General features: G+C 44.5%; 2 protein-coding genes across 7 annotated transcripts in view; both read right to left on the reverse strand.

Annotated features, from left to right (window-relative positions):
- Window positions 1-12: 12 nt before the first annotated feature.
- Window positions 13-24,332, reverse strand: LOC110497101 (secretory phospholipase A2 receptor). Of its 2 annotated transcripts, none has more exons than XM_036952316.1 (28): window positions 24,162-24,332; window positions 22,230-22,610; window positions 19,594-19,767; window positions 19,272-19,436; window positions 18,888-19,001; window positions 18,432-18,584; window positions 15,509-15,703; window positions 14,857-15,014; window positions 14,637-14,747; window positions 12,890-13,002; window positions 12,593-12,765; window positions 11,209-11,417; window positions 10,831-10,976; window positions 10,244-10,464; window positions 9,744-9,779; window positions 9,414-9,574; window positions 8,979-9,043; window positions 8,687-8,790; window positions 8,468-8,604; window positions 7,391-7,648; window positions 7,041-7,185; window positions 6,563-6,705; window positions 3,660-3,837; window positions 3,397-3,531; window positions 2,853-2,975; window positions 2,331-2,507; window positions 2,009-2,044; window positions 13-1,856 (listed from the first exon to the last, which is right to left on the reverse strand). In XM_036952316.1, exons 1-28 carry the CDS (start codon window positions 24,298-24,300, stop codon window positions 1,639-1,641), a joined length of 4,368 nt encoding a protein of 1,455 aa, XP_036808211.1. In that variant the 5' UTR covers window positions 24,301-24,332; the 3' UTR covers window positions 13-1,638. The 2 variants fall into 2 exon arrangements, with proteins under 2 accessions (XP_036808211.1, XP_036808210.1); XM_036952315.1 differs by having other exon boundaries at window positions 6,470-6,705.
- A 263-nt stretch (window positions 24,333-24,595) lies between these two features.
- Window positions 24,596-25,132, reverse strand: part of LOC110495862 (integrin beta-6) — a 20,098-nt gene continuing 19,561 nt past the window's right edge. For 4 of the 5 annotated variants that reach the window (XM_036952318.1, XM_036952317.1, XM_021571356.2 and 1 more), the window contains exon 16: window positions 24,599-25,132. This exon is cut by the window's right edge. The gene's annotated coding sequence lies outside the window, so the exon portion shown is untranslated. The other variant, XM_036952319.1, reaches the window with a different exon arrangement.

A 25,132-nucleotide genomic window follows, 5' to 3' on the forward strand; every position in this document is an offset into this window, starting at 1 on the left:
TTCAGATACAACTTGGATACAGCTTCATTTTATTTACACTGAAGGCACATAGCATGTGTTACGAACATTATCAATACAAAATAACAAAAGACAGTAAACATTTTCAAGCATCCGTGTTATCGTCTTTCATGTATTTCTTTCCACACAACAGAAAAACCTACATCAACATATTTCATATCTAATAACTCTGTGTACCCAATATAGAACAACTACAACAGGTAACACGGCAAAGACTGTACCTCATAATAAACAACCCACACATAAATCTACTTAGAATACTGGATTAATTCTCAAAGAGCTACCATTTACATAAAAGCACTTTGTTAACATCATTTTTGTTTCGTCAACAAAAGTTTCTTTGCTCCTACATTTTGACAGATGTGTGGACCAAATGAACAAAATGGAAGTGACGGACAAATCTTTTTCTCGTAACGATAAATAATAAAACATAAATAAATGCCTGCATTTTTCTCTTAACTTTTTCTTCCCTTCCTCTTACGAATATCATGTATGTACTTATAAGCCACTTAAGAAATACTGCGAGGGTGCGAGCGTGTGTTCTGTGTGTAGGAAAATACGCAACAGGAATGCACATAAACAAACAAAAAAAACCTCTAAACTAAAACATCATCTTTCCGTATTGCATTAATGGAGTTTTGTGCAATAAAGTGCTGACAAAGAAACACCGTACTTTAATGACACTTTTTGATTTCAAAAACACAACTTGAAATTGATTTGGGGTCTTATTTCTGTTCATACATGTAAAAAAAAAAAATACATAGAAGATGACTTCAGAATGTATTGCAAAAGTATGACTTTGTCTTTGCTGTAAAGAACAACTGAATCGCGGCCATTGTTATCTTAAACAAGAATAAAATAGTTTTGGGTCCTGTACACGGCATTACAGAAAACTAAGTCTTCACTGTGTGAAGGACTTGTACACACAAATACAGTGGGCACCAGCGTTAGTGGGAGCAGTTGGCATTGTACCATAATAACGAAACAGCAAGTTTACAGTGCAAAGAATATCTATCGACTTTCAAACGGATACATTAGAATGACAGCACCTTTCAAAGTACTTGGGATAACGGCACTAATCCTTTGTAGACAAAACTTACTTCACATGAAGATGCACTTCCTCACTCTCAGCCACACGATTGGTTCCTAATTAATCAACTACTTGTATAAAGCACAGGAGGTTGGTGGCATCTGAATTGGGGAGAACGGGCTCCTTTGTAATGACCGGAGTTGAATGATATCAAATAAATCAAACGCGTGGTTTCCAGATGTCAGATGCCATTCCATTTGCTCATTTCCTGCCATTATTACGAGCAGTTCTCCCCTCAGCCGCCTCCTGTGGGATTCAAGTGGATAAAGCTAATTGGGCTCTGACATTCTCTACGTTCCCTTGCTGTGGTCCATTTCAGACTCCACAGAGACATACCACTGTTCACAGTCATACAGAGAGTTCGGCCCATTCCCATGCTTTACCCAACTTTCGAGAACACCACCATTTTGCTGTCTCCAATAAGTCCTATAGCGCATCTGAAAAAGGCACCGTATTCCCTATAGAGTGCACTACTTTTGACCAAAGCCGTGCACCTATATAGGGGAACGAGGGCCATTTCGGACACAGCCCTATTCTCCAGAGTGAGCTTCCAGATCTGCGATGAGAACATTTCCATCGGAGTCTGTGGCCTGGGAACTAGTATGTCTGTAGTACGCGTTTCCCAGGGACGGCAGTCTGCGGAAGCGCGTCACGTTCCTCTTGTAGACGAACCAGAGCGCCGCCACCAGCACGGCGAAGATCAGCATGGCCACCAGGACTGCGGCTGGGATGATACCATGGTGCAACCCTGGAAGAGACACAGAGGGGTGAGTTTACTGGCCATGGAAGGCTCTGTTAGTCATGGTAGAGGCTGCTCCCAAGATACCCTGAGATGCCAAATTATTAGAATGCTAATGAGAAAAACAGCATAACTGTTAATAGCCTCAATTAAATACCTACCATTTAGTGGCGCCACTTCTACCTCCGGGATCATATCTGCAAAGAAGGCGATCTGTTTAACTTGACTGATCTATAGAATACATAAATGTACACTGTACAAACGCATAACACAAAGCTAGTGAGAGGCTAGTGAGAGGCTGCACTTACACAGGTAGCCCAATTCTGATATTTATTTCAAATATTGGCAAAAAGATCTGATTTGATTGGTCAAAATACCAATTATTGGCAAACGATCTGATTTGATTGGTCAAAAGACAAATCAGTGGCAAAAGATCAGACTTGGGCTGCCTGTGTAAATGCAGCCAAAATGTCTCTACTCCACCTGAGTTAGTTTTGCAGACAAAGCCCAGTCTGTCAGTGCACTGAGAGAGGAGCCACATCCCATCAGACACCCTGGTGGACACACAGGTGTCTGCTGTCAACAGGCTGGGGTCTGGGGCCCTGAAGTTCCAGTTGGAGTAGTCCACAGGAGAACCATCGAGCCATGCCATGGAGCCCGCTAAATCGGACCAGACAAACATGTTTAATAAAGAAGTTGTGAATTGGTTCATTCGACCCCTCTCCTTCCACCCTACAACTCTGCCCCAGGTCATTGCTGTTTTTTTCCCCCGGTGCTTCTATCAACTCACCAGCTAAAACACTAAGTCAATAAATAGTATCAAAATACTACTTGAAAAATGTTGAAATTCATTATGTTACTAACCCTATTAAGCTGTGTCTTATCCCAGTTCTGTCCGAAGGACTTACATTGCCTGTCTTTTGCCAGCTGTTGGTTTATATTGCACGCCAAAACCAGCAAGCTGCTTATTTTGAAGAGAGGAAACTTGGGGAAGCATGTGCTTACTGTCAGTGTTGAAGAACATCCCCAGCCAGACGGCTTGATGTGGGAAGCCATACGACCACAGCTGCTCCAGGACAAACCTGTTTTCCGTCTCTGTCTGTATGGTCAGGACCTCTGACGTGTTCGCTGGAAGAGGGAAAAACCCACCAAACCTTCATTATTACATGTATATTACTGAGCATGAAGAAGGCAATTCTCTGTGAATGTTTTGCCCCCTCAGATCTATAGCTACAGTACAGTATTAGCTACTGGAATGGAGCTAATACATGGATCCTATAGGGGGAGCTCTCACCAAACATTACATTATGGACAATCACAACAGGGAGTCATCACAAGGGAATTCCCATTGAGAGAGATCCATTAGATCCTTGATCCATCCTAGCATGAGACCTAATTGGCTCCATGGTGTACTGGACACTTACCACAGTAGGATGAAGTTGCTGAACTAAGGACAGTTTTGCAATTTCCCCTTATGTGCTAAGGTTAGAATTTGGGCAGGGGAAACTGATCCTAAATCTGTACTTGAGGGCAACATCTGTTGCTGTACCTTTGTGTTTGCAGTGCTCTCTGGCCTCCTCCAGGGTCAGTCTCTGGACCACGGGCTCAAAGCTGTAGCAGCTGGCGCCAAACCTCACCCACGTCGATGGACACACAACCTCGTAGGTGGTGAACGCGTTACTCTCTACGGGATTTTTTTTATTTTTAGAAAAGCAGCATTGTGCATTTGAAACTCTCGAGGATTGACTAACAGCACAGCAAGCTTTAGTAGCCACTGTTTTATAATGTGCTAGGAACCCAGGCTATACTCACTAGGTGGCGGGACATGGCACAGGGCTCCCTGGAGCGGCATCTCACAGTCGGCCCTCCTCCAGCCCCCGGTGACGTCCATGTACACACAGTCCCCCAGGATGAAATCATCATCATCGGCCGCAACCCAGTGGGTGAAGACCGTGTCACTGCCATCAGACCACTGGTAGTTGATCCCATCCTGTAGGAACGTACAGTCACAGGCAGGGAGGAGGTGACACACACTCTCAGGGCGAGCCTACGTTGCTAAGGCGGGTTGCTAAGGGAGATGACGGGTTGTAGGTCATGTCATGCAACGGAGCAGAAAGAGTAGAGGGAGGCAGGTTCGGCTTGGGGGAAGTGTGGTGTTTATAGACCAATGTGTCTGGCATTGTGTAGAGCGCTGTGAATCAATTCTCTCCTTTCCTGTCCTCATTCCATATTTCACGAGCAAGACATTCCTTGAGTCTATGGGATCCTTGGATCCACATGTTGTGAGTGGCTTAGAATTCCTCCCAGCCGGGTTTGGTGGTTGAGGAAAACTACTCCCATACCGTGTGAGTGAAGCACAAAAATGCGCCCCAAATGGCACCCCGTTCCCTACATAGTGCACTACATTTGACCAGAGCCCTATCGGTCCTGGACAAAAGTAGTGCACTATAAAGTGAATAGGGTGTCATTTGGAACGCAAAATAGTTATGCATGGGCTGTGGGTCAGGAGGAAAGCTCTGGGGAGCACACTGGACAACTGCAGTGATGGGATAAGTTACCGTTTGATAAATACCTCTGTCACAGGATATTAGCTGTAAGACATATATTGGTATATAAACACCAAATATACAGCGTGTTCAGAAAGTATTCAGATCCCTTGACTTTGTTAAGGCCTTATTCTAAAATTGATTAAATTGTTTTTTTCCCCCTCATCAATCTACACACAATAAAAAATGGAAACATGACATTTACAAAAGCATTCAGACCCTTTCCTCAGTACTTTGATGAAGCACCTTTGGCAGCGATTTCAGCCTCGAGTTTTCTTGGGTATGACATTACAAGCTTGGCACACCTGTATTTGGGGAGTTTCTCCCATTCTTTTCTGCAGATCCTCTCAAGCTTTGTCAGGTTGGCTACACAGGTATTTTCAGGTCTTTCCAGAGATGTTCGATCGGGTCCGGGCTCTGGCTGGGCCAGGACATTCAGAGACTTGTCCCGAAGCCTGTCTTGGCTGTGTGCTTAGGGTCGTTGTCCTATTGGAAGGTGAACCTTCGCCCCACTATGAAGTCCTGAGCGCTCTGGAGCAGGTTTTCATTAAGGATCTCTCTGTACTTTGCTCCGTTTATCTTTCCCTCGATCCTGACTAGTCTCCCAGTCCCTGCCGCTGAAAAACATCCTCACAGCATGATGCTGCCACCACCATGCTTCATTCAGGTTTTCTCCAGACGTGATGCTTGGCATTCAGGTTAAAGAGTTCAATCTTGATTTCATCAGACCAGAGAATCTTGTTTCTCATGGTCTGAGAGTCCTTTAGGTGCCTTTTGGCAAACTCCAAGCGGGCTTTCATGTGCCTTTTACTAAGGAATGGCTTCCGTCTGGCCACTCTACCATAAATGCCTGATTGGTGGAGTACTGAAGAGATGGTTGTCCTTCCGGAAGGTTCTCCCATCTCCACAGAGGAACTCTGGAACTCTGTCAGAGTGACCATCGGGTTATTGGTCACCTCCCTGACCAAGGCCCTTCTCCCCCAATTGCTCAGTTTGGCCAGGCAAGCTGTAGGAAGAGTCTTGGTGGTTCCAAACTTCTTCCATTTAAGAATGATGGAGGCCACTGTGTTCTTGGGGACCTTCAATTCTGCAGACATTTTTTGGTACCCTTCCTCAGATCTGTCCCTCGACACAATCCTCTCGGAGCTCTACGGACAATTCCTTCAACCTCATGGCTTGATTTGTGCTCTGACATTCCCTGTCAACTGTGGGACCTTATATAGACAGGTGTGTGCCTTTCCAAATCATGTCCAATGAATTGAATGTACCACAGGTGGACTCCAATCAAGTTGTAGAAACATCTCGAGGATGATCAATGGTAACTAGATGCGCCTGAGCTCAATTTCGAGTCTCATAGCAAAGGGTCTGAATACTTATGTAAATAAAGTATTTCTGCTTTTTATTTTTAAGAAATGTGCAAAAAAGCTCACGCTTTGTCATTATGGGGTATTGTGTAGATTGATGAGGAACAATTATTTAATCCATTTTAGAATAAGGCCGTAACATAACAAAATGTGGGAAAAGGGGAGGGGTCTGAATACTTTCCGAATGCACTGTATTCACATAAGAGTTGTAGAAATGGGAATGCGTGTATGTGAATAGAAAGTGCCCAAATGGGACATAGGCAGGCCCACTTTTGATTGGAGGAGATCAGATACATTTGGTGATGATATGGTGCAAGCATGCTGTGAATAGTCACAGAGATGAAATCCCCATGCTTTGAAAGAATAACATGGACTGGAGAGGGAGAGAGCGACAACATCCGAGTAAACAGACTGTCAGATGCACGTGGTCTCAGGCATTTCTGTATTTACAGCATTACTACATTGCGGCCATGCTGTTTATAGAAGACCTCTAGCTAGTGCTCTTAGTTGTTTCCTTGCCGTGACGGAAATCTTCTGCACACACTCCTAACATCATCAAAGGTCAATTCATGCAACAGACCAACTTTGACGTGCTTGTTAACGAGCATTATCTACACGCACGCACGCTCACACGCAGACACACACACACACAGACACACACACACACAGCACAGGCAGGTAGCAGTACTTAGCAATATAGTATAATACATACGTCTTGACTATACAGTCCAATCCAGTGGGGGAATGCCAATCTATTGACAAGGACAGTAAGGAAAGCCTGGTGGAAGGGGTCGGTAACGCTCACCAGCTCAGACTCAGACTCTAAGCACATATTCAGCGCCTCGTACCAGCTCATGTTGCCACGGGCAACCCTGTATCTGTGGTTCTTGTACTCAATATTGTCAGGGAGAGGGTGAAGGTAGGAGTGGGATGGGGGTTTAGTTGTGTCTGTTGCAGGGAAAGAGAGAGGGAGAGGAAAAGATCAGAGAGATTGTTTCAGGGAGAAGCAAAGGCATGGATTCGACCCAAAATCAACAGAAACACTCATTTCATTGTTCAACAATTCCTGAAGGGGATTTCTCTCAGTGAGCAGACTCAACGGGGTGACATTTTGAGAGCACAAAATGGGAAGCTATAACCAAAAACAACAGTTTCATGAATGAGGTAATACAGACCTGATTGGTTATATATCTCAGTCCTGGGCTCTGAAAATAGGCCCCAATGTGTCTGAATGAGGGGTGAGCGAGTGACACAGAATGCATGAAGACAGAGGGGAGTCCTACCTTGGGGTCTCTGACAGACAAAGCCGTATCCACTTTCTGTGCACCTCTCGTCGAACCACTTCCCTGTCAGGTGGAAGTTGTGGTTGTTGGAGAGCACCGTGCACAGAGGATCGTCCCCGCCCAGGGGCCCGCTCAGCCACTCATCCTGCAGAGGAGGGGCGCCCCCCCACACACACACACACACACACACACACACACACACACACACACACACACACACACACACACACACACACACACACAGAAAGGTACACAGACACACACACAAACAACCCCCCTCTAATCAATACACTATACAGAGAACATCACCAAAGCACAAAGACAATATCTGATGTTTTATTTAACCTTACCGTCAGAGGGTTCTTGGGTTCTACAGGGGACCAGTTGGTGTAGCTGACAGGTTTCCCATTGGTCCATTTCATGGTGTCCTCATCCCGTAGACCAATCCAAACGCCCACTGTACTGCCCTGGAGCAGCATGGTGATGTACGCTTGCTCGATCTCGTCTTGGATGGCGACCAGCGTGCCTTGGAAAGAGGAGCAGATAGACTGGGCGTCTCTCCAGCTCTTCCCCTCCTCAGAACTGTTGGGGAGGTGCAGCAGGAGACACTACCAGAAGACACACAAAACAAAGGGTGGAAATCTAGCAAGGTTTTCGTATAGTTCCAACAAACTAGATTTTCCTTGTACGAGGTGAAAGAAAAATGACGTATTTAACTGATCTATTTGATATTAATAGTTAACAATTCATATTTAACTAATAGTAGGACATTTCTGTCCTACTAGTGTCTGTGTTTTCATGGGCTCCACTCTAGTTCCCTGCAGCTAATCTGGGCGTATTGTCACTGGAGATGGCTTGAGCTGACAAATGAGTTAATAGACAAGAATGTGTTTTACTAGAGAAATCTTAGGAGTAGAACAATCCCTCATTGTCTCGATATCACTCTTGCATCTGGGTAACTAAGCCAGGGTGGGGTTAAGACAACAACCCACATGCAGATAACGAGAGTGAGAGAGATACCAGAGTGGCTTATGATGCTCCTTGGTCTGCATGAGGGGGTGTTGAACCAACCATGACTGAGCATTGTTAGTATATATAGTACAATGCATTTGTGTAAAGGTAAGGTTACTTGGTCCAACACTCAAGGGTGTGGGGTCGAGCAGCCTCAATATTGCAATAATTAAATAAATATTAAATAAAGATGATTGTTTGAAAAAAAGTCTCTCTTAGTACTGAATGTCCACGACAATGGTCAGATGGCCAAGAGAAACTCAAATCAAATCAAATGTTATTGGTCACATGCCTAGACTTACCCAGACTTACCTACGAGACCATTCCCAACAATTCAGAGTAAAAAAGTAAGACAAATATTTGCTAAATAAAAAAGGAAATAGTAACACAATAAAAACATGGGAGATGAGGTGAACCTTGTGTCCGAAGTAGAGCCATCTCTCTGGACAGCCTCCGATGTAGTGAGGCTCTCTGGGAATCTCCACCACGGACACGGTCCGGCGCTTACATACGTGAGCATGGAGACCGCCACACTCACCCGCCGACCACTGACCTGTTGGTCGCAACACGTCAAAGAGAAGTCAGTCGTGGTGTTTTGTGTGTGTGTGTGTGTGTGTGTGTGCCTGTGACCTCACCTGAGATAGAGGACATGGTCACACACTGTTTCTGTTTCACTGGGGCATCATGGGAGCTTCCTTCTGCCCAATTCTGATAATCCACAGCGGACTTATCACTCCAACTGCACACAAACACACACACACACACACACACACACACACACACACACACACACACACACACACACACACACACACACACACACACACACACACACACTCCTATTACACCCCCCACACTAAAGAGACAGCATAATCCATTGAGTGTGAGGTAAAATACAGCATTGAATAAACTACAAAAAAAACGCACCTGAACTCTTCCCTCACGAGGTCTGTGGACAGCCCTATCCACCAGTCAGTCGACCCCAGAGAGAGCTGAGAGAAGCAAGAGATGAAAAGGAATGCTTAGCTCACTCATTCAAAGCCTATTACCGTCCTTCTGCATTCTGACCTCGCTCCAGTGAAGGGTCAGCCATTCAGCCTCTTTCACGACATGAGAGCCCATTCAACCCCTCTCCTCAGCCTTGGCCTCATTCAGCCACTCTCCTCAGCCTCATTCAGCCCCTCTCCTCAGCCATGGCTGAGGAGAGGGCACTTGTGTGTGAGGGCACAGTGTGTGAGGGCACTTGTGTGTGAACTGTGAATGTACAGGCGCGTGTGGGATTGAGGGCGCTCGTGTGTGAATGTCTCGGCTGGCGTGTGTGAACTCGTGTCGGCTTGTGTGTGTGTGTGTGTGTATACAGACCTTCCCCATGCGCTCTCTGATGAATCGGAGCTCCTCTTTAGAGTGGACAGACAGCAAGTGGGCGCCCATCATCATACAGGCCAGGTTAACTCCCTCCCAGGGAAAAGGCTGCTTGGCCAGCAGATACTCTGCTCCTCTGTAGAACACCCAGGGCTCGTTCTCTACAGGACGGAGGAAGGTTACACAGCCCACAATCACACAGTCCCTCTCAGAGTTACAACTGCAATTGATATCACAAATAAGCATGTAAATGAATGCATAATAACTCAATATAATACATCAAAAATGTCAAACATAACAAAATACATCAAAACGAATACATTTACTTACGGTCGCTATACCAGTAGGGTTTGTTCAGCTCCATACCTATCGAGACAAATAAGACAGACATTCTTATTGATAAACCTTTCAAATCTATAAGGATCCATCAACAAGCAACTTTGAGATTTCAAACGTTCCATACATGATAAAGGCAGCCCCCCGCACCTCTCTGATTCAGAGGGGTGAAATGCGGAAGACACATTTCAGTTGGATGCATTCAGACCAGGTATCCCCCTTTTCCCTTCACTGTATATACAGTGCCATTGATGTTAGAAGAGGTGAGTCCCCCCACCTTACTATCCCTTACAGAAAACCCAATTGGATTCACATGAAATGTACATGTTGTCACGGTAACTTCACACGAGATCACGTGATCACATGAAAACATGTGTTTTTGGAACAGGTCGCGGGTTCACGTGAAATTCGTGTGTTTTTTTCTGTAAGAGATGTACTGTAGGCAGAAAGGCTTTATATCAATCCAACCCATTAGTTATTATAACAGTGATTACCTCTGGGAACCTTGCAGATCCACTCGTGCTTGGTGTCGCAGGGCTGTGGCAGGAGGGCGTTGGTCAGGTCGCTGTACACGGCACAGCTATGTCGGTCATCCTCCTCGTTCTTATCCTCTACGAAGGAGGACACCACGGGGGTGCCGTCAGACCACTCCCAAGCTCCTGCTGACTGGGGGTCTCTCTTATTCAAGCCCACCCAGAACCAACGACCCTCTGTTCTGAAAAAGTGGAAGAGTAGAGAGAGAGAGAGAGACAGGGAGAGAGAGAGAGACAGAGAGACAGATAGACAGCGAGAGAGAGACAGAGAGACACAGAGAGACACAGAGAGACAGACACACACAGAGAGAGAGAGAGAGAGAGAGAGGCAGAGAGACAGACACACAGAGAGAGAGAGAGAGAGAGAGAGATAGAGAGAGAGAGAGAGAGAGAGAGAGAGAGAGAGAGAGAGAGAGAGAGAGGTGCAGGTATTTTAGAAAAGGTACCGGTATTTCCTGAAGAAAATGTGTGTGCTTGATTCCCTGGGACAACACAGTATTATAAAAAGGGAAAAACAGAGGTGTAGGCTATAAAACACACTAACTAACCCATCAAACATGGACTGGAGGAGTCCTTTGACGAAGACCTGATCCTTGTAGTGGTGGAAGCTGGCCAGCTGAGCTCCTAGAGCCTGGCAGAAGAAGTCAGCGTCTTCCCACGACCGCTTCATCAGGACCTTCTCGCTGTGGAACGCCTGAGGACCACAGTCAACAATGACACTACGTCGCCTTGACTACAGCATCTCCTTTTCTGCGTTGGTTTTTAAGTGACAGCTAATGGGGCAACCTCTATTTTTTGGAGAACTCCAGTGATCATGTCATACTCTGGTAGCATAAGCATTGCTTTTCACAACAAGTTAATAACTGAGGAAGACAGGAGAAATACAGGAAAAGAGATAGGGGAGAAGAGAAGGAAAGGCAGATGACCTTGTAACAGTGGAGCAGGCCGGAGTGTGATTCCCAGCCTGGAGGACAGGGGGCGTAAGCGTCAATATGGACTGTAGGGAACAGGACCTCCTGGTAACCACTGACGCTCTGTTTACACACTGAGAAGGCCTTCTGGGATTTGCAGTCCTTCACTTCCCAGTGACCCAAGGCCTGGCCGCCTGTCATAGCCACACAGCCACCTGCACTGACTAGAGAGGAGAGGAGAGAGAGAGAGAGAGAGAGAGAGAGAGAGAGAGAGAGAGAGAGAGAGAGAAAAAGAAAGAAAGAAAGAGACAAACAAACCAACCAAGAAAGAAAGAAAGAAAGAAAGAAAGAAAGAAAGAAAAAGAGAGAGAGAGTGAGAGAGAGACAAAGAAAGAAAGAAAGAAAGAAAGAAAGAAAGAAAGAAAGAACGAAAAAGAGAGAGAGAGTGAGAGAGAGACAAAGAAAGAAAGAAAGAAAGAAAGAAAGAAAGAAAGAAAGAAAGAAAGAAAAAGAGAGAGAGAGCGAGAGAGAGACAAAGAAAGAAAGAAAGAAAGAAAGAAAGAAAGAAAGAAAGAAAGAAAGAGACTGAGCTGTGAGAAACAGATCCACAACGCCAAGCTTAGCAGGCATTGGTGAGAGTGTTAGCACCACGGTATTTTATTAACTAAATGATGGGAATTCTACTTCAAAGTCCTCCTGCCACTTCACCATAGCAACAGCATGATTAACGATGCTCTCGCACTGAAGGAAGCTGAGATTGTGAAACCTAAATTACACTTCAACTCATTAATCATAGGTAGCATCCCAAATGGTACTCTATTCGGCTATTCCCTTCACAGTGCACTACTAAAGTAGAGCACTACATAGGGAATAAGTTGCCATTTGGGACTAAGCCACAGTGTGAAGTGAAGTGAAGGGGGGGGCGAATGAAGGACACTAGACAGCCGACACATCCACCTGGGGCTAAACTAACCCACAGCTATGGCTGTCTTTCTGTCTTCTGTTCTGTCTGTTCTGTCTCAGCCCTATTGCTGTCTAAGTGGAGCTGGTCTGTGTGATGGAGACCACATGCCAGTGGGGAAGAGAGGGAAGACTGTTGACAGTGGAGTGGTCTGGGAGAGCAGAGGTGAATGGAGGAAACACTCAGTCCACTACGACAAAACAGTGGTGTTTACACGGGAGACTATTGTTTATTGACACAGGGTAAGTTGAAGTTTGTCCCTATCCACTGATCCAGGGTCAGATTGGTTTCCTTACCCTACTGATTAGAGAGCCGTTAGAGCCGTTAGTATACATTGCTGGGTAATCTGACCCTGGATCCTTGGTTAAGGGGCAACTTCTACCTGGAACATAGAGTATAGGACTCTACAGCCCACCCCACCACGTCTCCCTTCCCTACCTGGCTGATGCCTGTTCCAGTTTGTATAGAGCAAGGGTAGGGTGGATCCGTTGTGTCCCCCCAGCCAGCTGTACTCTCCTTGGTTACCCTGGTCCTGTAGGGCCGTCCAGTAAAAGACGCTACCGTTGGCCCCCATCTCACTCACCAGGCTGTTCAGAAAGGCCTGCTCAAACCTGCCATGGAGAGAAATCAACAATCATTCATAAGAATGTATTCTTGTCACTATGAAATATGGGAGTTCCCATTTAAGGTGTGCAAGAAATGGTTAAGATGAGAAGTCCAAGTCAGAAATCAGACCTGTTTTCCACTGTGACCAGAGGAGCCTTGCAGTAGTAACCCTTGACAGCGTCTTCATAGCTCTGCTCGTGGCTCGTCACCATGTAGCAAGAGCGGCCCTTCCGCTTCCAGTCCTGTGGGGAAGAGATACAGATGTGGGATCTTAATTTGAGGCAGTTTGCTACAGCAGGAAAATAATCCTGCACAACAGCAGGAAACGTGAATTTTTATGTGGATTGTAATCAAAAGAGATTGTCTGTAGGGGTTGATCCATTTTTTTTTTTTGTTACGGCAAGTTAAGTCTGAAATTAAAGTGGAAATGACAAACTTTGCAAACCTTTTTTAACCTCGAATACACTACAAGTTCGCATTTCCTGCCGTGCAGGTACATGCGAGGGAGCCAACGAGTGATCGAATGAAGATCCTACGCCTGTATCTCAGTTTGATTAAATGAATAAAAAAACAAATGCAAAAACATTATATGCGTGAATGTTTCTACCGCAGACACCATGCAGGAGTGAGAGCAGCCAAGACAATGCGCTGAATATACTGGAGGAGATCGACTAGAGGTGGGAGCCAGACTCACACATTACTCCATGTCTATACACACAGACACCTGAAAGGAGTCTGGGCCGGTGGACAAGAATAGCAACAAGCTCAGGAGAGCCGGGCCAAGCTGACTGGATTGGGTTACACTCCAAACATTCTGGCAGTAAGAGCCTGCATAGTTTGGAATTAGCAGTAGACGGCAGTGGCTAATACAAGCAAACACACGTGGAGGATTGGGGTTAGGGGAACGGAGGGTGGGGGGTTAGGGCTATGACTGGGCCCATCTGTTAGGACTGGAGGGGGCTTGGGGAGGGAGGGGGCTTTGGGAAGTGTCTTAGGGACAGGAAGTAGTAGTGTTTTGACAAGTGTCCTACATTTCACTCCCACCTCACCATACACACTTGATGACCAATCGCAGCCAACACTTGCCGACACGTGCGTGTAGAAGGAATGAACACCAGTTCCTCCGCAACGAAGGAGATTCTCTCTTTATGTTGTCAAATCCCTTTCCAACTGAGGCCGTTGTCAATGAACACAGCTCGGGTGATTGTGTGAATTTCACAACGTGGCCTGAATATAATCAAATACAGTCTCTGAAAAAAGTCTTTATTCTGTGATGTCCCATATTTTTTAGTGCCTATTGATACTACACCTCCAGGGCGATTTCCTGTCCGTTTTAGGACATGGTGAGCAGGAAAACTGCCCTTATGAGTCAATCTGCTTATGTCCTCGTAAACAGAGGTCACAACACCACATGACAGTCAGACAATACGTCATCTAGCTGTTGAATCAGCTCATTGTACTGAATGCAGAGCAGACTCGCCCTAAGCAGGGATCTGAAGCCAACCAGGCACTTTCGCTGTAATGCTAATGCATGTCTGGATATGTGGAACGCCACTATTCTGACCACACAGCATTCCACGGATCCTCTGTCTGACAAAGGACGTAAGGAATCAACAATGCATGGTGCCATGAAGTTCTTCTGGAAACAGTTGGGTTAGGATTGATAAGAGAGCTATGTTGAATTTCAATTTCACCTTCCATGGATATGGCAGATATGCATTCTTCTGCTCAGGGCTAGGATATCTTGTAGGGTTTCTTATCAGATCATCTATGTGTGTGTGTGTGTGTGTGTGTGTGTGTGTGTGTGTGTGTGTGTGTGTGTGTGTGTGTGTGTGTGTGTGTGTGTGTGTGTGTGTGTGTGTGTGTGTGTGCCTACCTCAGGACAGCCCTCGTCCCATGCTTCAGTGGGGAGTAGGGACAGAAGTCCTGCTCTCCTACACACTGCAGGGAGCTTCTCATCACATGGTGCCAACAGCCAGTTCCCCTCCTAGGACAAACACACACATATTTGAGTCATTTACTATATTCAGTCAAATAAAGATGACGAACCAACAGCAAGCTGTAGTCATCCGTGAAAAGGATTCAGTTGACTGTACCGTTAGGTCAGTCTTGGCACAGAGCTGACTGTTGCTATGGGTAGGATGGTGCATGTGCCAGAGAGTGAGGTCGACTGGGGAGCCGTCTGACCACTCCACAGCTGAGGACGATAGCTTCTTTATCAGGCCGATCCACACTTCTGAGCCAGACCCTGAGACTACAGTACACACATATATGTAAATGTACACACACATACACACATATACACACATATACACACACACATATACACACACACACACACACACACACACACACACACACACACACAACATACTTAGTTGATTTGTCAACGTGAAAAAACAACTACCTAAAAGACAATACCCTTCCATAATCCTTTATGATGTCCACACTATCCCAGAACAGAGAACACACTATACACCGTCCCATGATCCTTTATGATGTCCACACTATCCCAGAACAGAGAACACACTATACACCGTCCCATGATCCTTTATGATGTCCACACTATCCCAGAACAGAGAACACACTATACACCGTCCCATGATCCTTTATGATGTCCACACTATCCCAGAACAGAGAACACACTATACACCGTCCCATGATCCATTATGATGTCCACACTATCCCAGAACATAGAACACACTATATACCACATACTAGAATATAGAACCCCAGATCCAGACTCACCGTTAGCCAGCAGGCCCAGCAACAGTTCTACATCAGATAGCGAGTGTAGGCTGGTGAGGTTGGCCCCTATGGAGTTACAGGCAGTGGAGGAGTCCTCCCAGCTCCCTGCCTCAGCCTCTGCCAGGGCTTTGTAGCAGTAACGGTTGTGGGCCAGCCAGCCCTCGGAACACACCGTGCGGTAGTACTGCCAGTTATCTGGGGGCGGTTGACGGAGAGGAAAGGAGACGAGAGGTAACGGTCCAATTCAGTACAAAAACATTAGCACCTGTCATTCTAAGATTTAGGGGTAAAGAGAGAAAATGCCCAAGTATTTGGTATTTGGTATTTTATTAGGATCCCCATTATACTTGATACTCTTCCTGTGGTCCACACAAAACATGAAACATAATACAGAATGACATAATACAGAACATCAATAGACAAGAACAGGCACACATAGCCTACATATCACTGCATACACACAAAAGAGTAATCTCGCATTGCCACTCTTCCAAGTGACGTTCATCACTCTGGAGAAATATAAATGAAGGAAAGTAAATGGAAGTTCGGTCCTAGGTGGAAACATTCTCAAATGGAGGTGTACTACTTATGAACTTGTCTAATAAGAACGCTCATCCTCCCTTTTAAAACATTTCCAGTGTCATGCCTACTGAATCGTACCCAACCTATGTTTTCTGTTATAGCCCTGTTATAGCCTAGCGTGGAAGAAGCCGAGGTCAAGAGTTCATGTTCCAGGTGGAACCCAGCTGTTGAGCTGCTAGCTGGAGCTCCTCTCCCATTCTATTCGTAGGATCATTCAAACGACATCACTCACTGGGAGTGACTCAGAACTTCTACTGTCACAGGGATAAATAACAAAACTTCTACTGTCACAGGGATAAATAACAAAACTTCGACTGTCACAGGGATAAATAACAAAACTTCTACTGTCACAGGGATAAATAACAAAACTTCTACTGTTACAGGGATAAATAACAAAACTTCGACTGTCACAGGGATAAATAACAAAACTTCTACTGTCACAGGGATAAATAACAAAACTTCTACTGTTACAGGGATAAATAACAAAACTTCGACTGTCACAGGGATAAATAACAAAACTTCTACTGTTACAGGGATAAATAACAAAACTTCGACTGTCACAGGGATAAATAACAAAACTTCTACTGTTACAGGGATAAATAACAAAACTTCGACTGTCACAGGGATAAATAACAAAACTTCTACTGTCACAGGGATAAATAACAAAACTTCTACTGTCACAGGGATAAATAACAAAACTTCTACTGTCACAGCGATAAATAACAAGACTTCGACTGTCACAGGGATAAATAACAAAACTTCTACTGTCACAGCGATAAATAACAAGACTACTATCAGGAAAAAAAACATCCAAGCTGTGCCCAAATGCTGACCTGTTAGAGAAGGTTTTTTAGTACCCTTCAACAGTTCTTGATGGGAAGAACATCGTTTTGGAACATTACAGGTGGATAATTCACCAGACAGCTCTCGAGCCAGACAGAAACAATTGAGTCATCCGTATCAACCAAAACAAACAGCCAAACGTTGCTCATGGTTATGCAGTTTGACCTATTGGAAAGGGCTGTTCAGAACTGTTAACAAGTCCTAGTTGGAGACTGTGTATAAGAACATGACAAATGGGATAGCTCACCAAGCCCTTTTGAGCCAGACAGAGACAGCTGACTCAAGGACCAAACACAACCGAACTCTGTGCATCAGTCCCAAATAGCACCCTATTCCCTACATAATGCACTATTTTTGACCAGAGCCCTATGAGCCCTGGTCAAAAGTAGCACACTATATAGGGAATAGGGTGCTATTTGGGATGCAGATGAATCATTCCCTAAGCCCTAGAGCCAGACGGACCTTTTGATCAGCCTCTACATGTAATCACCACCTATAAACCACAATGTGAAGAGGTTACTATGAATCTGACAGTAGCTTGCAGGCAGCTCGGTGGCAAGTCAAATTCTGTACGTCATATGACAGTACACCTACTGTAACATAAATGCAGTATCAAAGCAAGTACTGTGTAATAACACACAGTACAATACCTTAACATATACTGTATTATACTGTAACAAAAAAAAAGTGACCGCTAACGTAATTGGAATGAATGAATGAATGAATGAATGGATGAATGGATGAATTCATGAAATTCATTGAGGGGAGGGGGTTTCTATTTCACAGCATTTTACAGTAGCAAGCAGGTTGGCTGCTAGGTAAAGTGTTTACACATTCCAGTATATGAATTACAATTTGGTGTTTTATATCACGTGTACTTCTAGAGGCCTTAACAAAGGCTTCCAAACTGGCAGTGACTGTAATGTGTCCCCTTCTGTATCTGTCCCCGACTGTGGGGCACTATAACCACATAGGAGTTAAACTGATACAGCATTCTCACTTCCAGGTGCAACAAACATAGTATTTTACAAGGCACACCTCAGAATATGTTAATTAGCCAGAAACAACAGTACCATGCACCAACTAGTGGCCAAAATATTTTTGGCGCTCCAAAGCTTAGGTACAGTACTGTATTCTGTGGGTTTGAATTACAGTACCATTTCGAAATACAGCAATTCTATGCCCTGCCCACAACACTTTCACACAATGCACCATCATTAACAGTATGCTGCAGCAAAACATTTCAGAGTATTTCACTGTTGAAAATACCCCAAATTACTGTATAATTGACAGTTTTATGTTACAGTGCAGATTATGAATCATTTCTTGTAGTACAATGGCTGAGCACTAAGGCAACAATAGACTGAGCGCCAATCTGTTTGTGCTATCGTGCCAACTCTCTGTCACTCACTGTCATGACAAACACTGTTTTGAACAAACAGATAGGGGACCAGGTTAGGGCCACAATATGAAACATATAGGACCATTGACGTCTTACCTAGAGGCTCAGCTCTCCTGGTGTCATTGGGGGTCTTCTTACAGATGTAGGGTAGAGCAGACTCACAGGACAGACTCTGCCACTGGTGCCCCCCCGACGCTGAGTTATACACTCCACACTGCCTGTTGTCCTGCAGAGGGCTGGATGATAGGCCTGGGAGAGACCAACACAGGTAACGGGGGAGTTACAGGTAGAAAGGGAGAAACGTTGGCCTAGTTTCAAACACACATTTCTGGCTCCCACCACTGCTACAGCAGGAACTTATTGATTATCCCCGCTGAGATCCAAATGGACTGGACCGGTCTGAGCAAAATGTCCAGAAACTCCACTTCAGAGGGCTACATGAAGCTATTACATCTTATTACTAACGCTAATGCTGTTCATTCACATCTTAAAGGAGGAATCTGGGCCTTGGAGTGGGAATGAAAAGTTTGTAGAGCAGCCCAAGTCTCTTACCTGAGGTGAAGTTAACCAAGGCCAGAGGAGCTCCATCAGACCACTGCCACCCTGTTCTCTCACTCAGGTGGTTCAGTCCGATCCACACCATCACCCCCACGTCAGCCAACCGCTCTGAAAGACACAGAACCACACGCATGAACACCACTAACTCTGGTCAAAACGTCTTGTACTTTCTCCAACCTGAATAACAAAAACTATGAGCACAAGTCCGTTTTAAGGCATAATACCGCACCCAAGAGTTTATAGTTTATACAGTTTATACAGTATGTGTAGCTCAGACCATACCACCCACCTTGTCTCCTTTCCTGACTAAAAGTTCAAATAAAGTTTTGAATGTTTAGATAGAACTATTAAATATAGTGATAAAATAGTTGTATGTACCTCTGATGTACATCTGTTCAGTGAGGTCAGTGATGCTGAGTAGACTTCCTCCCTGGGCCAGGCAGGAGGCGTGGGCCTGGCTCCACGTCAGGATGGTGTACAGGTTGAACTGGTAACACGCACGGCTCTCCTGGTTCGAGTCCCAGAACGTATCGCAGCTCAACTCTGGAGGCAGAGACAAAGACATTTGAATATTATCATGGATGTGTTGTATCGAGAGAGAAAAAAATCGATCAAACCCACACTGTACAACAATACTGTTTGTGTGTGTGTGTGTGTGTGTGTGTGTGCGCGCGCGCGTGTGTGTGTGAGTGTGCATCACCTTGACTGGGACAGAAGCCCCATTTCTCATCCTGGTCGTATCGACTGGTGGTGGCACACCAGCGATGGTGGTCCTCGCGCCCCTCTGCCGTGCACTCCGAGTACCACTTGTTGTTGTATTTGAACGGCAGGGCACAAGGCATGCCGTGGGCATTACCCAACAGTGTGTGGATCTCTACAGAGAAAAACATTGTCACCACCACCTTCTTTGGGCTCATGTTCACGGTTATAGAGTGAGTCAGTCTGTTTGTTTTCTTATGTAAGGGATGAGCAGCATTTGCATGGCTGCATTAATATCAAACCAACTGTGTCTCAATGAAACTGTCTGGGTAGAAAGAGTTCAGTCAGTGCATGTCACTACTATAATATCCTATGTATGCTAGTGGTGCGGGGGTTGACTCATAACCCGCAGTCCCCCGCGGTTATATCCGCAGGGCGGGTGGGTTTAGTGTCATGAAATATTGTGTGCATGGAGGACGGGTGGATGGCCGGCGGGCTGAATGACGATGCATTAAAAATCCATCAATGTCTCATCCTTATGCAACTCAAATGTATAGGCTACGATGAGGTTTGTCTTGTATTTGTTTTATCTGGCGTTAGTGCGTAGGCTAGCCTAGGCCTAAACATTACGGCCTAACCGTAGAGCGCCAAAAACACACCGATTGCCAAATGCTTTTTTGGAAAAATGTCGGAGGGAACTGTCTAGGGAACTGTACTGTTCAGATAGGTTAAATGTGATAGCAGCTGACCTGGACACTGACTGTAGGTCGAGAACTTCTCATAGCCTAATAATATTAACTTCTGCAAAATGAATTATTTATTGCAGTAAAACGATACACCTATAGTGACGGGGGGGGTGGGGATCGATACGGTTACATATCGGGATCCTATTTTTGACGATTTATCGTATAGTAAGCAATATTTTTGGAACGGTATTGAATTGCAATACATATAAAACCGTGGGAATCGCAGTACATGTCGTATCGAGGAGATCAAAGACCTGGCAGTGCGGTGGCAGGACAACAACCTCTCCCTCAATGTGAGCAAGACAAAGGAGCTAAGTGTGGACTTCAGGAGAAGGAGGGCCGAACAGGACCCCATTAACATCGACGGGGCTGTAGTGGAGCGGGTCGAGGGTTTCAAGTTCCTTGGTGTCCACATCACCAACGAACTATTATGGTCCAAACACACCAAAACAGTAATGAAGAAGGCACGACAACACATTTCCCTCCCCAGGCCGCACCATCGAGAGCATCCTGACCCATTGCATCACCGCCTGGTATGGCAACTGCTCGGCATCCTAGGCGCTACAGAGAGTAGTACGTACGGCCCAGTGCATCACTGGGGCCAAGCTTCCTGCCATCCAGGACCTACAGTATATACTAGGCGGTGTCAGAGGAAGGCCCAAAAACTCCAGTTACCAAAGTCATAGACTGTTCTCATAGACTGTAAGCGGTACCGGAACGCCAAGTCTAGGTCAAAAAGGCTCCTTAACAGCTTCTACCCCCCAAGACATAAGACTGCTGAACAATTAATAAAATGGCCACCCGGACTATTTACATTGACACACCCCCACTTTGTTTTTACATGGCTGCTACTTGCTGTTTATTATCTATGCATAGTCACTTTACCTCTACCTACATGTACAAATTACCTTGACTAACCTGTACCCCCGCACATTGACTCGGTACCGGCACTCCCTGTATATAGCCTTGTTATTGTTATTTTATTGTGTTACTTTTATCAAATGTTCTACTTTAATTTATTTAGTAAATATTTCCTTAACTCTATTTCTTTAACTGCATTGTTGGTTAAGGGCTTGTAAGTACGCATTTCACGGTAATGTCTACACCTGTTGTATTTCGGCGCAGGTGACAAATATAACTGGAAATGATTTGATAATAGCATATTGTGAAGTCCCTGGCAATTCTCAGCCCTAACATCAAGTGTAAACAGGAGTGGAGAAATATGATTTATTTCATTCAGCATCTTGAGAGAATGAATGCGCGGTTAGGAACCGTCTGTAAAGGTGCTATCTTTATCAGCATAACAGAAACTGATAGAATTTCAACCACATAGAATATGCATCCAAAACTAACTGAAATCTTATCAAAAACATGTTGGGTCATTTTAACAGCTTTGAATTTTCTTAAAACCGATCAAAAATTGCATTTTCTCCCCGGTCCCTAAATGTCTTTGCTCTGCAAGAGCAGCAGAAACAGAAGAGAACAGAGAAAACAAACTTTATCGATGTCAACTACATTGCTGCATTTATTCTATAAATATATGACATTATTCTGACGAGCAATGGTTTATTTAGTCTTCTAGCGCAACAAGTAATGACAGAAGAGAAGCTGCACATATCTAATTACAGACAAGTTCCTTGACTGAAAAATAGTCTACCAAAATGTAAGTTAATTATAAGCAATGACATATGCCTATCTAAAAAGGCCTGTCAAAAAAATCGTTCCACCTTCTCTGACTGTACAGCGCTTTTTCTATATTTGCGGCTTAGGGTTGCGAGCCTCAGATTTTCAAATTTATCATATATAGTCGGTCGGTTACGAATGGGTTATTAGCAATTGCGGACGGGTGAACAAACAGCTGACTTACGCATTACTAATGTTGACTACTTACCCTCATAAGGATAGGCACATGGCCCCTCCCCCGGTGTAGAGTACCTCCGCCACTGATGATAACTGGCCCTCTTGACCACCACCAGGCGTCCAGCCACGGACAGCTTCAGCTGGGACGCCCCGTACAACGTATTCCCATTGCACCTCCACCACAGGGTCCGGAGGGGTGAGTCACACTCGAAGGTGCCCAGGGGCTGGGTGGAGTCGCTGATGTTCAGGCCCAGACAGAGGCTGCTACCCAGATTGAAGAGGCGGTGGCGAGACACCCACTTCCACAGCATACGGCGGGTGGGCCTCTCACAGCTCTCCAGGACCAGGTTAGAGGAGGAGGAGGAGATGCAGCGCTTCAGCTGGGTACTCTCCATGATGAACAGACCCTTGTCTGGGAATAGAGGGATTGATGGGTGGAAATGTAGGGTAGTGGGGAAGAATAATAGCATCTTCTGCTGTAAACTTTACTATGCTCTCCACGACACCAATATTGGTGTTTGAGCACTAAAAGGCCCTGTCTTAAGGCATGCTTCGGTTCTGCTGGACTGAACGAGTGTGTTCGCATTTTAAAAGACCTTTGCTTGAAAAACGAGAAAAGGTACTGTTTGTCCAACTTGAGAAGCCATAGCCAGTATACACTTCCTCAAATCAGTCAGAATTCATTTAAAAAAAAAAAAAAACATCTGTCATTAATTTTGACGTTTTTATCGAGATCTTAGTTGCGCAATTTTAAATCTAACTATGATGTTTGGTGCAGTATTTCTCAAGTAAAAAAATGCCATGAATACGAGTCATCTATTGTTGAATGGCAACTAACACTTTATTGAAGAATCCCTACAGTTGACCAATGACAGATGATGGGGCGTAGACTTCGGTTCCAAACTTCGGCATGCCTCGAGAAACTGTTTTGTGTGCACGACCAATCGAAAAAAACGTGCCGAAAACCAAAACGCACAAAAAAATCACAACTGATCTTCATAATATATGCACGTATTGTTCCGAACTGTTAATTGTTCAGGGGCCTATCCGTGTCCTATACACATGTCTGAAACATGTGCGAATTTTTATAGGCTGCTAAAAATGTATTATTAGGCCGAGGCATAATAACATTACTATAACAACATTACCACTAGGCTAGATTGTCATATCCGATAAACATTTAAAGTTCAATGAGACTGGAGACTGGAGTTTAGGTCATGGACAGGCCTACTCTCTGTGCCCAACCAAATAACATATTTGAGCCTGTTTCTCTCTCTCTGTGTGTATGTGTGCCTAGTTAAATAAATGTTAAATTAACATAAAATAAAAAAATGTGTGTCCTCCCGTCATTCCTTTGGCATAATTCCATGACCCAATTTGAGCTCTCTCCTGTCTATACCAGGGAAACATGCCATCTACAGCCTACAGTTGCTATACTGTGCAAACAGTATATCCATGGTTACCTGTACCTGACCCTAATCTGTCCGTCCCTCTACCCATAACAGCATCAACGTTGATGTTTTATTCTTTCTGACCTTTCCAATCTGCATCAGAAGCCCGATGGTCACACGATGAGTCCATTCATTAATTGATCATGCATAAAAAAAGGGCAAAATGTTCTTATTACGAAACCATTTTGCAGTACTCCCAGATGACACAACAATTCAACTATCTTTTCTTATATTGTTTATTGTATTTTTCCATAATCGAAACCGAGAATAATACAATGCATCTCGCCATGCATCCAGCGGCGCAGCGCTGTAGCCTACAGAAGCCTTATGCAAATATCTTGTCTTGCACATACAGTATACCACACTTGCGTACACAGGAGTCTTTCTTATTGTAGACTTTCTTGTCCTGACTTGAATGACTGACCTATCATTTATAATTCTTGAAATAAAACGGAATAGTAGGCTACTAGTGGACACATTTTGATGTCCGATGCAGTCTGAGTTGAACTTACTGTAGAGTTCGGAAAGATCTTTTTTCTCCAACACCACATCGTCTTCAATCACACAGTCGCAGCTATTCATAAAGACTATTGCAAAGATTAACAAGAGCACTCCTGGAGATTCTGTACAGCGTGATAAATATACTCTCATTTCGACGACAAGTTGCTGAATAAAAAGGCAGGAGTTCGAACATTCCGTGGTTGTTTTTCTCCTGAAAAACTTTCCGAAAGTTTGGGTAATCGCGACGTCACGGCCCAAGGTCTCTGCGGGGTAGTAAAGGCAGCATAGACTACATTTCTTCCAGACAATTTTTGGGCGGGGGTCGGCTTTTATGGTTTTTACACACGTTTTAGAAGAACATTAATAGTCTATTTCAAATAATACTCAACAATAGGTTTACATCATTTACACTCAACGATAACAAATAAAAAAATGACGAAGCTGATGATGTGGCAACAACTCAAAAGTTCAACTTTATTTTTGCGCCATAAAGTTAATTAAAGTTAATCAACTATTCTTCTCAAAATGATTCCAATCAAGATTACACAATTCAAGGCTCAGCCTCGACTCAAAACCCAAAGCAAAACATTCATAACACAAAAAAACATGAAACATTATTGCAGTAGTATCAAGCCTACTCAGCTTATTCTTAGTTTTAGGCTATCTATGTCCCAACCCAAAGTCTATGAAAAAAGTAAAGATGTAGGTTCTTAATTTGAGCCAGTTTGCTACATCAAGAAAATAACCCTGCAGCAACCAGAAATGTAAATTATTATGTGGATTACAATTAATGGACAAATCTGACATTTCAAAGTGGAAATTACAAACTTCAGAAAACTTTTTAAACCTCAAATACACCACAAGTTTTGCATTTCCTGCATTGCAATCCAGTGTTCAGTTCAGCAGAGCGTTTGTACCAAAGACAACTTCAAGAGCAGCAAAATCAAAGTAATTTAATGTAGAGATGATTCATAGCTAGACA

This window comes from Oncorhynchus mykiss, chromosome 18 (assembly GCF_013265735.2).
Source record: "Oncorhynchus mykiss isolate Arlee chromosome 18, USDA_OmykA_1.1, whole genome shotgun sequence".
Lineage (NCBI taxonomy): Eukaryota > Metazoa > Chordata > Actinopteri > Salmoniformes > Salmonidae > Oncorhynchus > Oncorhynchus mykiss.